The sequence below is a fragment of the Lissotriton vulgaris genome, unplaced genomic scaffold (genome assembly GCF_964263255.1).
Source record: "Lissotriton vulgaris unplaced genomic scaffold, aLisVul1.2 SCAFFOLD_3103, whole genome shotgun sequence".
Classification (NCBI taxonomy): domain Eukaryota; kingdom Metazoa; phylum Chordata; class Amphibia; order Caudata; family Salamandridae; genus Lissotriton; species Lissotriton vulgaris.
The window spans coordinates 229,816-243,563 of NW_028250073.1; the positions used below are offsets into that span (position 1 = coordinate 229,816).

The 13,748-nt window shown below is 44.7% G+C and overlaps 1 protein-coding gene across 1 annotated transcript in view; it reads left to right on the forward strand.

Annotated features, from left to right (window-relative positions):
* LOC147663380 (E3 ubiquitin-protein ligase TRIM39-like) overlaps positions 1 to 5,052 on the forward strand; it is a 128,734-nt gene extending 123,682 nt beyond the window's left edge. The window contains exon 6 of the mRNA XM_086950481.1: positions 4,465 to 5,052. Coding sequence (XP_086806607.1) covers positions 4,465 to 4,910 — 446 coding nt within the window. The 3' untranslated portion in view covers positions 4,911 to 5,052. The remainder of the gene's footprint in view (positions 1 to 4,464) is intronic.
* The last annotated feature ends 8,696 nt before the right edge of the window (positions 5,053 to 13,748 follow it).

The window sequence follows — 13,748 nt, forward strand, 5'->3', positions numbered from 1 at the left end:
GGCATGGCTACAGGCCCTGTGGCTAACCGTGCACATTGAGAGACATCTTACTGATAATTCACTTAAAAAAATAAAGGGTTAAGTCACATTATAGTTAGGAATTGTAATATCATTCTCTGCGTGAAAAAAAAGCCTTAGAATTTGAATGGAAAATCCAAAGATTAAAGGGACGTTATAGCTAGGTGAAAATATCAGTTAACAGCTACCGTTTTAAACTAACACAACTGCTGAAATCCAAAGTTATATTAAGCTTATATAGATATAAATTGTGCTTTAATGTGAGTATAATTTGCACCCTCGCCAGGCACCTCGAATTACCTCACATATTGCATTACTCATGACATGATCTGTGACATTGATAGTTTCACTGCAACATCTGAATTTACATCCTTGATGACCGTTCTGTGCCGGCCTGGAAGCAGCACGCTACTCCCCTCCCCCATTCACGTGTGGTGGGGTAAAATGTGGAACATATGTAGGCGCTTCACAAATTATGAGCAACCATAGATGATAGATCAAACACATTTAATCTTAAAATCTATATGAAGAGGGACAGCATGGCAGACGCAAACTCTACTCTGGAACCCAAATAGATTTAAAATGCGAAATTGAACACAATGTGATCTCCATCAAATGGGGCAACAGAAGGACAATGAAAGATGTTAGTAACCCAGGATCCCATGTAAGGGATGTACTATACTAGGTCTTGCAATTCAACAAGTAACTTTTTGCTTGTGAAACAAACATATAGTCCAGTAAGCAACATGTCTCTGGTAACAGTAGCTTAAATGTTACAAATAAAGTTGTTAAACGGTGACTGTATTTAAAGTCAATTCAATATCAAGAAATGGAAAAAATCAAGTAATTTGATTAAAAGTTGTACTTTTGCTACGCATTAAAGGCATTTCCTGATTGTTGATATGTGTACGGGTACCTACATGTGAGCAATGAAATATCTAGCATCTTCTTGCTTAAAAGTTGTCTTTGGTTCGTTAATCATACACATTCATCTTTCACACAGCATCCCAAATTGTAGTTGATTGAACATTGTGGCATAATATTGAATACAGAATAAATCCGAAAAAGGAAGGCATGCAGACACCTACAAGCGGCACCCCATCATTGAGTGGGAAGCCTGATCAGGCTACCAACAGTCCTCTTCTTGTGCAGGAATTGGCCATGAAATCGTGAGGCTCACCACTCCAAAAGAGATCCTTATGTATCTACTGAAAAAAGGAGACTCCTTTTATGATAGAGATTGATTCGGCAGGGGGTGTGAGTTCCCGCAATTTGTCAGATATTCTGGACCGCCTATGTAAATGCAGCGGACCTAGAGTAACACTAATAGGCAGAACAAGAACAGAATTAGGGGTGCCCCCTGGTTTTAACGATAAGCATTGATTGGTGAGAGATATTTAGTGGTCTGAAAGAAGCTGGTCAGAACTGGCTTTAAACCACCGAAACATGTCACCGCATATACAGTGCTACATTTATGGAACATACTGACACACTAGATGGGAACTCCGTTATAATAAAGTGCCTGTATGATTATTTGTGTGAATTAGCAATTGATTAAGCCAGATTGTATTGTCTGGTGTATTCTCTGCTTGTTTTCTTTTTAGATCTTCTTTTAATTGCATGTGATGTTTATGCTATCATGTATTTTTAACAAAAGAGAAGTAGGAAAACACTTTTTTAAATGTATGTTTTGCTATGAACATGAAGGACTAGATGATTTTATGTATTTGAGATATGTAATAACTTTATCAAATATTTGAGATATGTAGCACTCTACGTAGGTCTGGGGCTGTGTGTATGAGTTGTGGATAAATTTGAGATTTATGTGAGTTCGAACAATATCAAATAAATTCTTGTGAGAATTATGATTTGAAAGGGAATATTTTGTGACTTCATAATATTGAAGTGCAACACCCCCTAATAAATGTAGTGCCCTTTTTGAATAGCTCATCTCTAGCTATATAATTGGTCTGTGGGTGCTGACACCTTTGCGTAACTTCTCTTGGCAAGATGAGAGATGGTTCTAGCTCTCTTACAATGATGATGGTGAGCTACCTAAGTTCTTGTTGACCATGAAACTTTCTTGGCAGTACAATTCACAATGGCGCCTGCAAAATAACCTGCCTCGCCTAGTGTGACCTATTGCTTGTTCTAATTTTGTGCCGCCTCCTTGCTCATAGTTATAGAGATTTCAAGCCACGGAAGTACCATGTAGTACCACATTTATAACCGGAATCCTAGAAAGGTGTCTCCGCAGCCACTTACGAATTCGTTGAGTAGTGCTCCAGTCCTTTGTTTAAACCAATATGCTATTCTTGGTTCATCTGGGTATTTATGTATTTCCTTCAGTCACTAAGACAATAGCTGTAAATCTCATTCACAGTCCATGTTACATAAAGCATAAGTGAAAGTCTGCCTTCTAGCTCAGTAAACCTCTGTATAGCGGATTGCTTAGCCAGAACCAGGAGTGACAGGTGACCTTTCAGAGTAGTGGGTGGGGTTAGGGGGGGTCGAGATAAGTGACACCACCTACAAAAAAACAAAACCACATTTTCCCTCCCTACAAAGCCCATGCTAAAAAGAAAACTCCCTCAAATGCCCAAATAAAAACAACCACTCTCTCCAAAATAAAACAAACAGTACATGCATTGCACATTATGTTAATTAAATGCAACCAAATTGTTTTTACCGTGGGCTCCGCGTCCTCCTTGCTGTCCTTATGAAGACTGGAAAGAACCCCCTAACCAATCCAAATGCTGCTCTCATGCTACATGAGAGCAGCGCCAGAATTGGATGAAGGGGGTTGATCTCGCGCTTCTTCAGGCCCTAGAGGCCTGTGCTTGGTCTCCAACTAGCTGTGCAAGACGCTCACCATTCCTCACCTCTCCTCATAAAGAAACCTCTGCTGGACAGAGCTTCGGCTTAGTTTCAGCATTTTAGAGCATAATTTCTTCAAATTCAAAGTGAGCATAATCAGAGACTGGTCTGTAGTAAAAAGCTTATTCTTCTGTCGCTGCATACCGTACAATCAGAATATGATCATTATTCTCTTGTCAATCTGAATTCTCAAACTGTGAACCTTTCTTTACTCTGGGGACCGAAACACACAGCTGAATCTGGGGCAAACATGAATACCCCCCAAAAATCTCTGTAATTAGAGACGTGTGCCCAGGGAACCTCTTTCTTTATACACTTGGGTCATCATGTCGAGTGGACCTTTCGTTCAAATGGGAGCAGCCCCATCATGATTTCAAGATCTGTGTCGATTCCCTAGATCCTTTGTCTTTCCGATTGACCAATGAGCTAAAAGGGGAGATTGAAGGATTAACAGGGGCATTAGGCATGGAATGACACATTCCATTGTTAATGTATTAATTTATGTAAAACTGGTAACTCTTCCTCTCGCCCCCCCCCCCCCCCCCCCAAGTTAGTGATTGCCCCTGGTATTGGTAACTCCTGCGGGTGGTATGGAATACTAGGTCTGATACCTGGGCGCTCATAGTGAGCCTCAACAAAGGCAGTAAACAAGTCAAGTACCCAATAACCCTTTGCTCACACATACTTTTATGTTTTTTGCTCCTGCTGCACACTCAAACTGTCCTCTGTCTACCTACCAATCTTGCAGTATACTGCCAGCTTCTTGAAACAGTAACTTCTCAATCAGCACTGCTCAAAAGATGAGGTGGTCCCACCACTATGGACTATCAAAATGGCAGCCTGTGCCCTCTCCATAAAGAGCACGGTGGGCACAGTGGGTAGGACTTTAAATACACACTGTGCAAAATATTTTCTGATCTGTAGATCATATTCCTGAACTCTTATAGTACTAAAGATCCCTCTGGTTTCTCGTGGTCACAACTGGCCTCTCTCTCTGAACATTCTGATGTGAGATTAGAGGCTCCCTCTGCGTCACACGACTGACGTCACCAGCTCAGGACCGCTCCATCGGTGCACATCACACAGCCTAAAAAATTCATACAACAAATAATGTGTCATGAAGAAAGACAACGGTGAAATCACAGGTAGGCGAAACTCGGAAAATGCAAAAGTTAAGGCTTGTGTCTTTAGTTAGTGTTACCACAAAACCTCTGCTAAGTCTCCAGAGGACTGAAAACATTCATCATTTTTAAAACAGTTCATATGTTTTAACAGTCAAAACAACTTTGAATGTTCTATGAATCTGTGTAAGGATACAGAATGTTTATGTTCTCAGTTCTGGAAGCGGCTAGCAGTTCAGTCAAAAACAGTTTTTTGCTATATGTGTAGAATGGTTCTAAAGACAATGAAGGCTTTCAAAGCTGTTTTGGAAATAGCATGTTGGTCAGTGCAGGCCCAGTCTGAGAGCTATGTTAGCACTTATTTTAACACTTAGGTACTACAGCTCTTGGTGGCCTCTTGTTTATGTAGCCGTATTAATTTTCTGTTCTTTTTCTCCTCTCTCTACAGAGGCGTTGACTCGGGATCCAGACACAGCTGCTCTTCCTAAGAGTGGATCTCAGAAACCTGCAGAAGAACCATCAATAGTATGCCTGGATTTTAGCATGTTCTCTGAATCGATTAACTCAACAATCGAACTGTGCGCAGATGAAGAGTCTTCGCCCCCCCTTTCTACTAGTTTGAGTTTCGCAGACGCAGACGAGAATCTAGAAGGCTCGGTCATAAAATTATCTCCAGTGAGTGAAGTTGATATCTGCCAGAGTCCAGTGGAAAGCACAAAGATGGCTTCCGCATTGAAATATGTTGAATTTATACATCCTATGTTCAAGAAAAAGAATAAAAAAATGTTATTGAAGGAGGCGCGTAAAAAGAACAGACGTGGCTCACCCCCTGGCGAAGGAACCTTTAGATGTCACCCAGAGAACCTTCTGCGGTGCCCTCACCAGACTAATTGAAAGTGGAAATGTGCCCTACGCTTCCACTGGTAGTTCTACTACAGGTTTTGTGGAATCCGATGTGAAATATCCATTATATACTTTTCAGACATTGCAAAAAAGCAATGGATATCCCAAGCCGTTATGAACGATGGCTCCGAAAGTGTTCTGGACTCCTCGTCTGCCAGGCTCAGCTCTTACTCCATTGGGGTGTTTAAGCTGGTGTTTACAGGCACTTAAAGAACTGTTTGACCTGGTATTCTGCCTTTTCTCGCAAGGCTTACACCTTCACCTCTAACGTGCATATCCTTTCATTTTCACATTCTGGTTTTTCGAAATATATTCTCAGTCCTGTGGCAATGGAGAATTTAAAATGGCACAGACCTATCAATTTGGGCAATTAATCTGTTGCCCAGATTATCAAATGTCTATGTATTGCGTTATAATGCAGAGTTATCATTCAGGCTCAGATAGCACCATGGGCTTTAGGTTCCATTGACAGCAGGAAGACAGCAATGTCATGATAATCTATAGATATTGACGAGGAAACAGGAAATCATTTCCAAAGTCACAGGTAAGTGTCCTCTGGAACCAATAAAATGATACCAGTGTGGCCATGGTTTTCATTTAGCGGTACAAAAGGGGGTGGTGATGTCACCATGTCTGAACTGGGGTGGCAGAGTGGGCTAAAGAACGGTGATGGATTAAACCCAGATCTTTTGACTGGGTGTGAGTGTTTGATTGGTTCAGATGCTCCGTCCATTACCACCCCATTTTGTACCGCTTTTGGCCGTCATATGTGTGGAGGGTATGATCAGACGTGAGTCCCTTGCTCACTTTGCCACTGGATTCAAGCAAGCCGGGCTGAAGACGGCTGGAATGCCAGAAACCGGTCTTCGGAAGCTTGTTTCCGGTCCAGGGAAGGCATGGCTTGGCAGTTCGGGCTGGACTGTTCCCATGAGGCACAGGGTCAGACTGATTTGCATATAGCCATGTCTGAACTGGGGTGGCAGAGTGGGCTAAAGAACGGTGATGGATTAAACCCAGATCTTTTGACTGGGTGTGAGTGTTTGATTGGTTCATATGCTCCGTCCATTACCACCCCCTTTTGTACCGCTAATGGTTTTCATTTAGGCAGAAGGGGATTACCATATGTATTTCTGGCTGAATGGTGCAGTGTGATAAGTGTTCCTGATTTGAATTTTACAGGTATATTTGAACATTAGCCCTGGTTCTATCATCTAGTAAGGTTGCACTGTAAAATCGCTCGAGGCTTTGGCAGCCAGGTCTCACCCTTTTTGAAAGGGTGGCGAATACACACTCAGTACACCCCACCCAGAAGCCCCCACATAATTTACCATCTGCTCAGTGTTGGACACCACAGAATTTGTAATCCACGATTCCATTGGGTTGAAGTTATAATTGCATGTCCCTGTGGCAGTTGGACTGCGTGGTAGAGGTAAACTTAAGGCAGACAGTACAGTGCTCCTCTTAATTAGGGCCTATATTTACAATATGTGTCCCAAATTCTACATGAGCTATCCCACAACTATCAACGTTAATATAGTTTGAAAAATGCACATGTTTTGCCCCTGAACACCAGCTTGTCAGTTTCCACCAATGCACTAATTGGGTCTTAAAAACCAGCCTGCAGTTTTCTGAAAATATTCTTGTTCTTCAAGACCAGCTTTTCATTTTATTTTCATAATATATTTTGGCATTTTCTGAAAATATAACAATTGTGCCCAGAAATACCAGCTTTTTTGTGATACATTATTTGGCATCAAATATCAGCTGTTGTTCAGTCTTCTTTTTTCTTGTTTTTAATAAATGAATTAATATCACAATGAAATAAAATCTTAACCCAATAAAATCATCTTGTCATGTTTCCTCGGGTAACCATCATTTACAAGTGTTCCACGTGGATAGATATTTGTTCACTAAATACATTGAATGCAGTGGGAATGTACTTTTTGATCCACTGTCCCTGAGTCATGTGATGGTGCATAATCGAGCCATCGTTTTCTCAGATTTATTCCACAGATTAACGTTTCTAAGGTGTTTAGGCTCTCGCACCCTACCGGAACGGCAGCTACAGCTTATAAAAGGATGCACTATTGGGAAATAAGGCGATCACTGTGTCCAGTAGTAAACAGAGACTTGTATGCATTGACTATTTGAACATATAGCTATAGTGCACATCCTGCTATTTTACAGAAAGGCTTTCAGACCTAGGGTAATTTTTTGTGATTATTTTGAAAATAGGTTATCTCCTTCTTAGCTGTATTTAGAATCTGGGTTGCCTGAACCTCTTTATAGATCAATGCTATCAGCATAGCTATCTGGTTGCAAGAGACCTGTTGTCAAGCTACCAGAGCTTATAGTGGGCTGAACGCCTGCCCATATCTTACCATTGGTTGGCAATATTGGCGCTGATTTTCTTGCTTCTTATTCAATGGCTTGCCTTGCTCATCTTGTGTCTGTCCCTCCCATGGAGCATAGTCTGTTTGCTTGTTTTGTTCCACTGCTTGCTTTTAGGGAACAACTTTTTTTTTTCTTTTTGCTTAAGCATTCACAAGAGTGCATGTGTTTTCCAGCAGTCTTCCAAGTTGCTTCTGCCCATCTAGCTTCCCCACATTAACCCTCAGTGTTGCTTCCCCACATATATATGAAAGAAAATAATCTACTTTAAAAAACAAAAATGACCCTTTCATCTTGGGTCAGCAAATAACAAAATTATCATTTTTTGGCCCTTACTTACAAAATAATGCCGCCGCATGAGCTGCATCACAGCACCTTGTTTTCTCTTTAGCCCTTCTGCACTGTGTTGAGTATGCTGTACAACATTGTTAAAAACCATTAGGGATGCGAATAGTTCCTACAAGTGCGACCTACTGGCATTGCCAGTGCTTATTTTTAAAACAAGTTTCAGGCTAGCCAGATGTCTCTATGCATACAAAATTGATGTAGGCAAAGCGTTCAGAAAAGATATACCTAAAATAAACACGATCTTTCAAATGGATGGACATCTCATAAACCAATTTAGGTGACTCGGGTCATCCGATGATAATGGAACCAGCATCCACTTTGGTATTTGCACATTAATCCCAGGTAAGCAACACCTGCCTCCTGCTTTCATGCTGTAGGAAAAACAGGCTATCTGTTACTATTCCTCAGCATCCTGTCTACAGAATGATGAAACGCAGAGCAGCAGTACCATACTTCTTGTATTTTTCTTCTTTGCCACGCAGTTCATTGCTTGATTTTGCTCGCGAGAAAGTATCACTCATAGTCGTTGAATGTCACTCATATTCACACAGAAATTATGAAAATATCCCACGTAAGCAATCTGAAACCTTGGCAGCTATGCAGCATGTGGAACCAGATTCTCTTAGGAACAGCTTCATCACTTCTTGCAGCCACTGTTTCTCTTGGAAATGCACATGGACAGGCTTCCTGGCCTGCACCTCTTTCTCTCTACACAAAGCTCAGAGATAGTCCTTCTTCTTGGGCACCCACATACTGTCATGGCACTTGTGGGGCTGCCCTTACCTTCCATTCCCCCTGTTTTATTTCTTTCTGTTTCACATTTGTTAAGAGTTCCTAAAGTGCACATCTCTCAATCCTTGGTTCTCACCCGGATCCAGGGTTGTAATCCAAAGAGGAGGCGTGTGCTGTAGAAACCTACTGGAAACTGCAGGTTCTCTGTTGGCTCTTTATTCGATAAACACGGCTAGTAATAGATCGCTAAGCAGAAGGAAATATAAAGCCTCCCCAGGAAAAGGGACACGCACCTTGCTGAGTCCATCAGCTCTGCCAACTGTCCTTGTCAGTAACACCATGGCAGTGGAACAGTCAAGGTGACCCCATTCTCACACAAGCATATGAGTAATTAAGCATCTGCAGATATAGTAACAGATAACATACAAGACTATGAGGTCGATTACGATGGCGGACAGAAACGGGTCCGACCACCATGGTTGCGGCAAATATACCCGACCGCACCGCGGACAAACTGTCGGTGCTATTAGGACTTTTCCGCCAGCACACACCGACCGCGGCAGACAGATCACACCAAAGACCGCCGCACGTGGACGGTACCTCAGAAAAAACGTCCGCCGCGGATGCAACGCCCGTGGAAACAGGCCCAACCTCTGCCAGGCCTGCGGAGGGACCGCCCACAAAATTAGGATAACCCGCCATCACAACGGAACTCGCCACCGTCCAAGACCGCCGCGGAAAAAAAGCATAGACAAACGGAACTAGGCTGCGGAAGGACCAGACGAACATTACCCCTGCTGTCAAACCGAAACAAAAATGGCAGACGAAAGTAAATAATAAACCAAAAAAACAGGACACACACCTACCTGTAACACCCACCCCCAACAACTCCACGCCCTAATTACACACCCCCCTGCACAAACAAGAGCATCCAAGTCTCCACACCCACAGATCACCTGACTACAAACAACCATTGGGACACAACCACCACACAGAGTATAAAAGGAATCTCTACCATTACCACAATCCTTTGCATCACAGCACAGCTGCAAGAAAGAGGCACACATCACACACAACAGACACACACCAACAAACATTCAACTTGCAAACCAACACACCCACCACACCAACCCCCACAACACTATCCCTACATACGAAACACCTGCACACCGCCAACACCTTGCACATCACACACCATGGCCCCCAAGAAAAACCCCAAGTTCAGAGAGTGAGTTGAAGGTCATGGTGGATGAAATCATCCGTGTAGAACCACATCTGTTTGGTACCCTATTCCAGCAGACCACCTTGGCAAATAAAAACACAATGTGGGACAGGATAGTGACCAGAGAGAATGCTTCAGGGACCGTGCCTCGCACCAAACACGATATCCAGAGGCGGTGGCACAACCTCAAGGCAAGGGTGAAAGGCATCAGGGCCAAGAACCACCTGCGGGCACACCAAACTGGCAGTGGCCCTCCTATGGATCCAATACCATACACCCAATGGGAGGAGAAAGTGCTAGCCTCACTGCTCCCTGAGAGCCTGGAAGGAATAGATGAGGGAGTGGAGGCTGGTAAGTACAAACCAATGACCACCATCACACTGTTATGTCCTGCCATGCACAACTGCTAAGACACATCTCCCAGGCTCCAATCCATGCATGTGGACCACACAGTCACCCAATAGTGAACCCCAGGGCTCAAATGCACCCACCATGATCAACCACAAATGTAGCCTCCTACGTTCCCAGGCATGCATGTGGTCAAGCAGCTAACACCACAACTCCCAACAGGCCCCCATGTCTACAGGGAGGGTGGGTGCGGGTGAGAGGCCAGCACTACAACTCCCAACAGGCCCCCATGTCTACAGGGAGGGTGGGTGTGGGTGAGAGGCCAGCACTACAACTCCCAACAGGCCCCCATGTCTACAGGGAGGGAGGGTGGGTGTGGGTGAGAGGCCAGCACTACAACTACCAACAGGCCCCCATGTCTACAGGGAGGGCGGGCGGGTGAGAGTCCAGCACTACAACTCCCAACAGGCCCCCATGTCTACAGGGAGGGAGGGTGGGTGTGGGTGAGAGGCCAGCACTACAACTCCCAACAGGCCCCCATGTCTGCAGGGAGGGTGGGGTGGGTGAGAGGCCAGCACCACAACTCCCAACAGGCCCCCATGTCTACAGGGAGGGTGGGGGTGGGTGAGAGGCCAGCACTATCATTATCATTATTATTATTAAACACTGATATAGCGCACTGCTACCTCCAACGGAAGTGTCCCGGCGCAGTTTCCTAAAAAAAAACGGTATACTACAAAAATTCAACCAAAACATGGCAGAACAGTTAATTCAGTCGAAACAGCCAGGTTTTTAAGGCGTTTCTAAAAGGAGATTTCTTTTCTATCCTTCTGAATTCCTCCGGCATTAAATTCCACACCATGGGGGCACGTACAGAAAAAGCACGGCCCCCATTCCTACTTTTAGCAAATCTTGGAACTTTGAGAAGGTTTTGACTGTTCGATCTCAAAGTTCTTGTTTGTAAATATCTCTGAATTCTAACTCTGAGATACTTAGGGCCAGTATCATGAAGGGCTCGATGAGCCAAAATCATGGTTTTGAACAAAACTCTTTTCTTTATGGGCAGCCAATGAAGACTCACCAGATGGTGGCATATACTATGCCTTTCAGGAATATTTCTGATGATTGTGGCTGCCGCGTTCTGAATAAGCTGGAGTTTTGAAATCGGGTACTCGGGTAAACCAATAAAAAAACTATTGGCATAATCCAAGCGGGAGGTAATGGTGGCATGTACCACTGATTGCCAGCAATCCATAGGAAGGTAATATAGAAATCTGCGCAGGGTTTTCAATTTCCAAAAACACACTGACGACTGCTGCGCAATATGGTCTTTTCCTGACATTTCTGTATCCATTTAAAGCCTAGATTGCGAACAGATTTGGCCGGGATTGGGGGAGAGTTAAGAGCAGTAGGCCACCACTGCACAGAGTGCATCTGAGATTTATTGTTAAAGAAGGGAGACCGTTTTTTAAGCGAGTCAGATCCCTCCTCCATTTCCTTAAAGGACAACAACAGTTGGGTGTCGTCTGCATAGTTGACAACCCTCACACCGCACTTCTCAACTATTGAAGCCAAAGGGGCCAGGTAAACATTAAAAAGAGTAGGGCTCAGGGCAGAGTCCTGAGGGACTCCGCACGACAGCCACTTGGTTTCGGAGGTAAATGGATGTAACGCCACTTGATGCAAGCGCCCCTCAAAGGTCCGAAACCAGGACAGACCCGAACCTGAAGCTCCAAGGCTTTCTAATCTGTGCAATAGGATCTTGTGGGACACTGTGTCAAATGCTGCGGAAAGATCTAACAACACAAGCATTGCACAGTGTCCATGATCCACAGATTCCCTTAAAGTTTCAGCAACTTCCAACAGGGCAATTTCAGTGCTGAAACCTTTTCTGAAGCCTGACTGTGAATCATGCAGCAGGTTATTAGATTCCCAAAAATCTGACAGCTGCCTCTGCACTTCTTTTTCCAAAATTTTAGCAGGAGCTGAGAGAAGAGATATGGGACGATAATTTTTTAAGACCATAGGGTCTGCCCTTTCCTTTTTTTAAATGTGTTTCACCAGGGCTTTTTTCCAATCAGCCGGATAAATACCAGTCTCCAGTCTCCAACACAACTCCCAACAGGCCCCCATGTCTACAGGGAGGATGGGTGTGGGTAAGAGGCCAGTACTACAACTCTTAATTAATTAATTAATTAATGACATTTGTTAAGCGCATGGTTGCACAAGGAACAGTGCGTCCCCGCGCTGACAATCTCACCAATCATCGCATCAGCTTAGCTCAGGGAGGAGGATCACAGAGCCGGGGGAAAACTAAACTAATTATGCCTTGGGGAAGAGATGGGTTTTCAACCTCTGTCTGAACCTTGCTTCAGACGGTTCCATCCTCAATTCGATGGGCAGGTCATTCCAATCTTTACTGGCCAGGTGGCCCAACAGGCCCCCATGCCTACAGGGAGGGTGGGTGTGGGTGAGAGGCCAGCACTACAACTCCCAACAGACCCCATGTCTACAGGGAGGGTGGGTGTGGGTGAGAGACCAGCACTACAACTCCCAACAGGCCCCCATGTCTACAGGGAGGGGGGGTGAGAGGCCAGCACTACAGCTCACAACAGGCCCCCTTGTCCCACCCCAGAGCAAGATGGAGTCCCCCCACCATGTGCTGACCAGTGTATCTCCCTCCTCAAATTTACAGGTAGGAATCCATCTTCACAGGGAGGTGTGGGTGTGAGGGGGAAGTTGGTACTCCAAATTCCAATGTGCACCCTCCACCCTCATGATTGCAGCTAGGAGCAACACAACAGATGGCTTCGTAGTAACTCTATGGTTAAAATGTGAAATTAAACATGGGACAGGTGAGCATGCAGTGCCTGCATACTGCATTCGTCGAACAACAAACAAGTACCATATGTCCACAGAAGGACCCACAAATAACAGACCCTTGGACACATGGAAGAGAAGCGTCACATCTGCACACATCAAAGACCTTGCAAGGGGAAACTTGGACATGGTGGCAGTCCACACAATCCATGTAGTAGGCAGACTGTGCATGATGTGAAGCTAGACATACCCACAACAACAAGTACAATGTGTTTCCTGACACAAGGCACAAGGATGCAATGTCCAAAGCTTGTTCCTAACACAAGGTAGACCATCCACATGAAAGACCAACATATGCCTCTTTTCACAATGACTAGACCAGGTACAGTAGCAAGGTAGGTTGTCCACAGCCCTGGTGAACATACCCCAGTCCACATTGCTGAGCCACAGCAACAATGTTAAAATGACTACAAAACTACAGAGTTCAGGGGTACCATCCAATAGCAGAACAGCACAACACATATCCAAGTACTGTCTCCCCACCTCCACACCATCATAATGCCCAGTACAACCATGTCCTGAATCCCTAGAAAATTGAAATGTAACAACAACAAACCTGTCGTCCACAGCATTGATTCTTAAATTCTTGTCCCTCAGGTGACCGAGAACTGGCAGGAGAACCCAGCAACCGCTAGCATCAGTCGCCCCCTCACAGCATGGACTCTCCGGTGATGATTCCCTGGGCACCTCGGATGCGGAGGGCGATGCCGGTCCGCCTATACTCCCAGGGCCATCAGGCTCCCAGGACATCCCTGCCCCCACCACCTTGGCCAGTGGAACCACAGCAACTTCTGCCATTGTGACCTGCGCAGCTACCACCACCACCACCAGTCCTGCCTGTGCCACCCTCCCTGACTCATTGGACGATGGCGGACCATCAACATCACAGGCTAGCAAGTAGAGTGGAC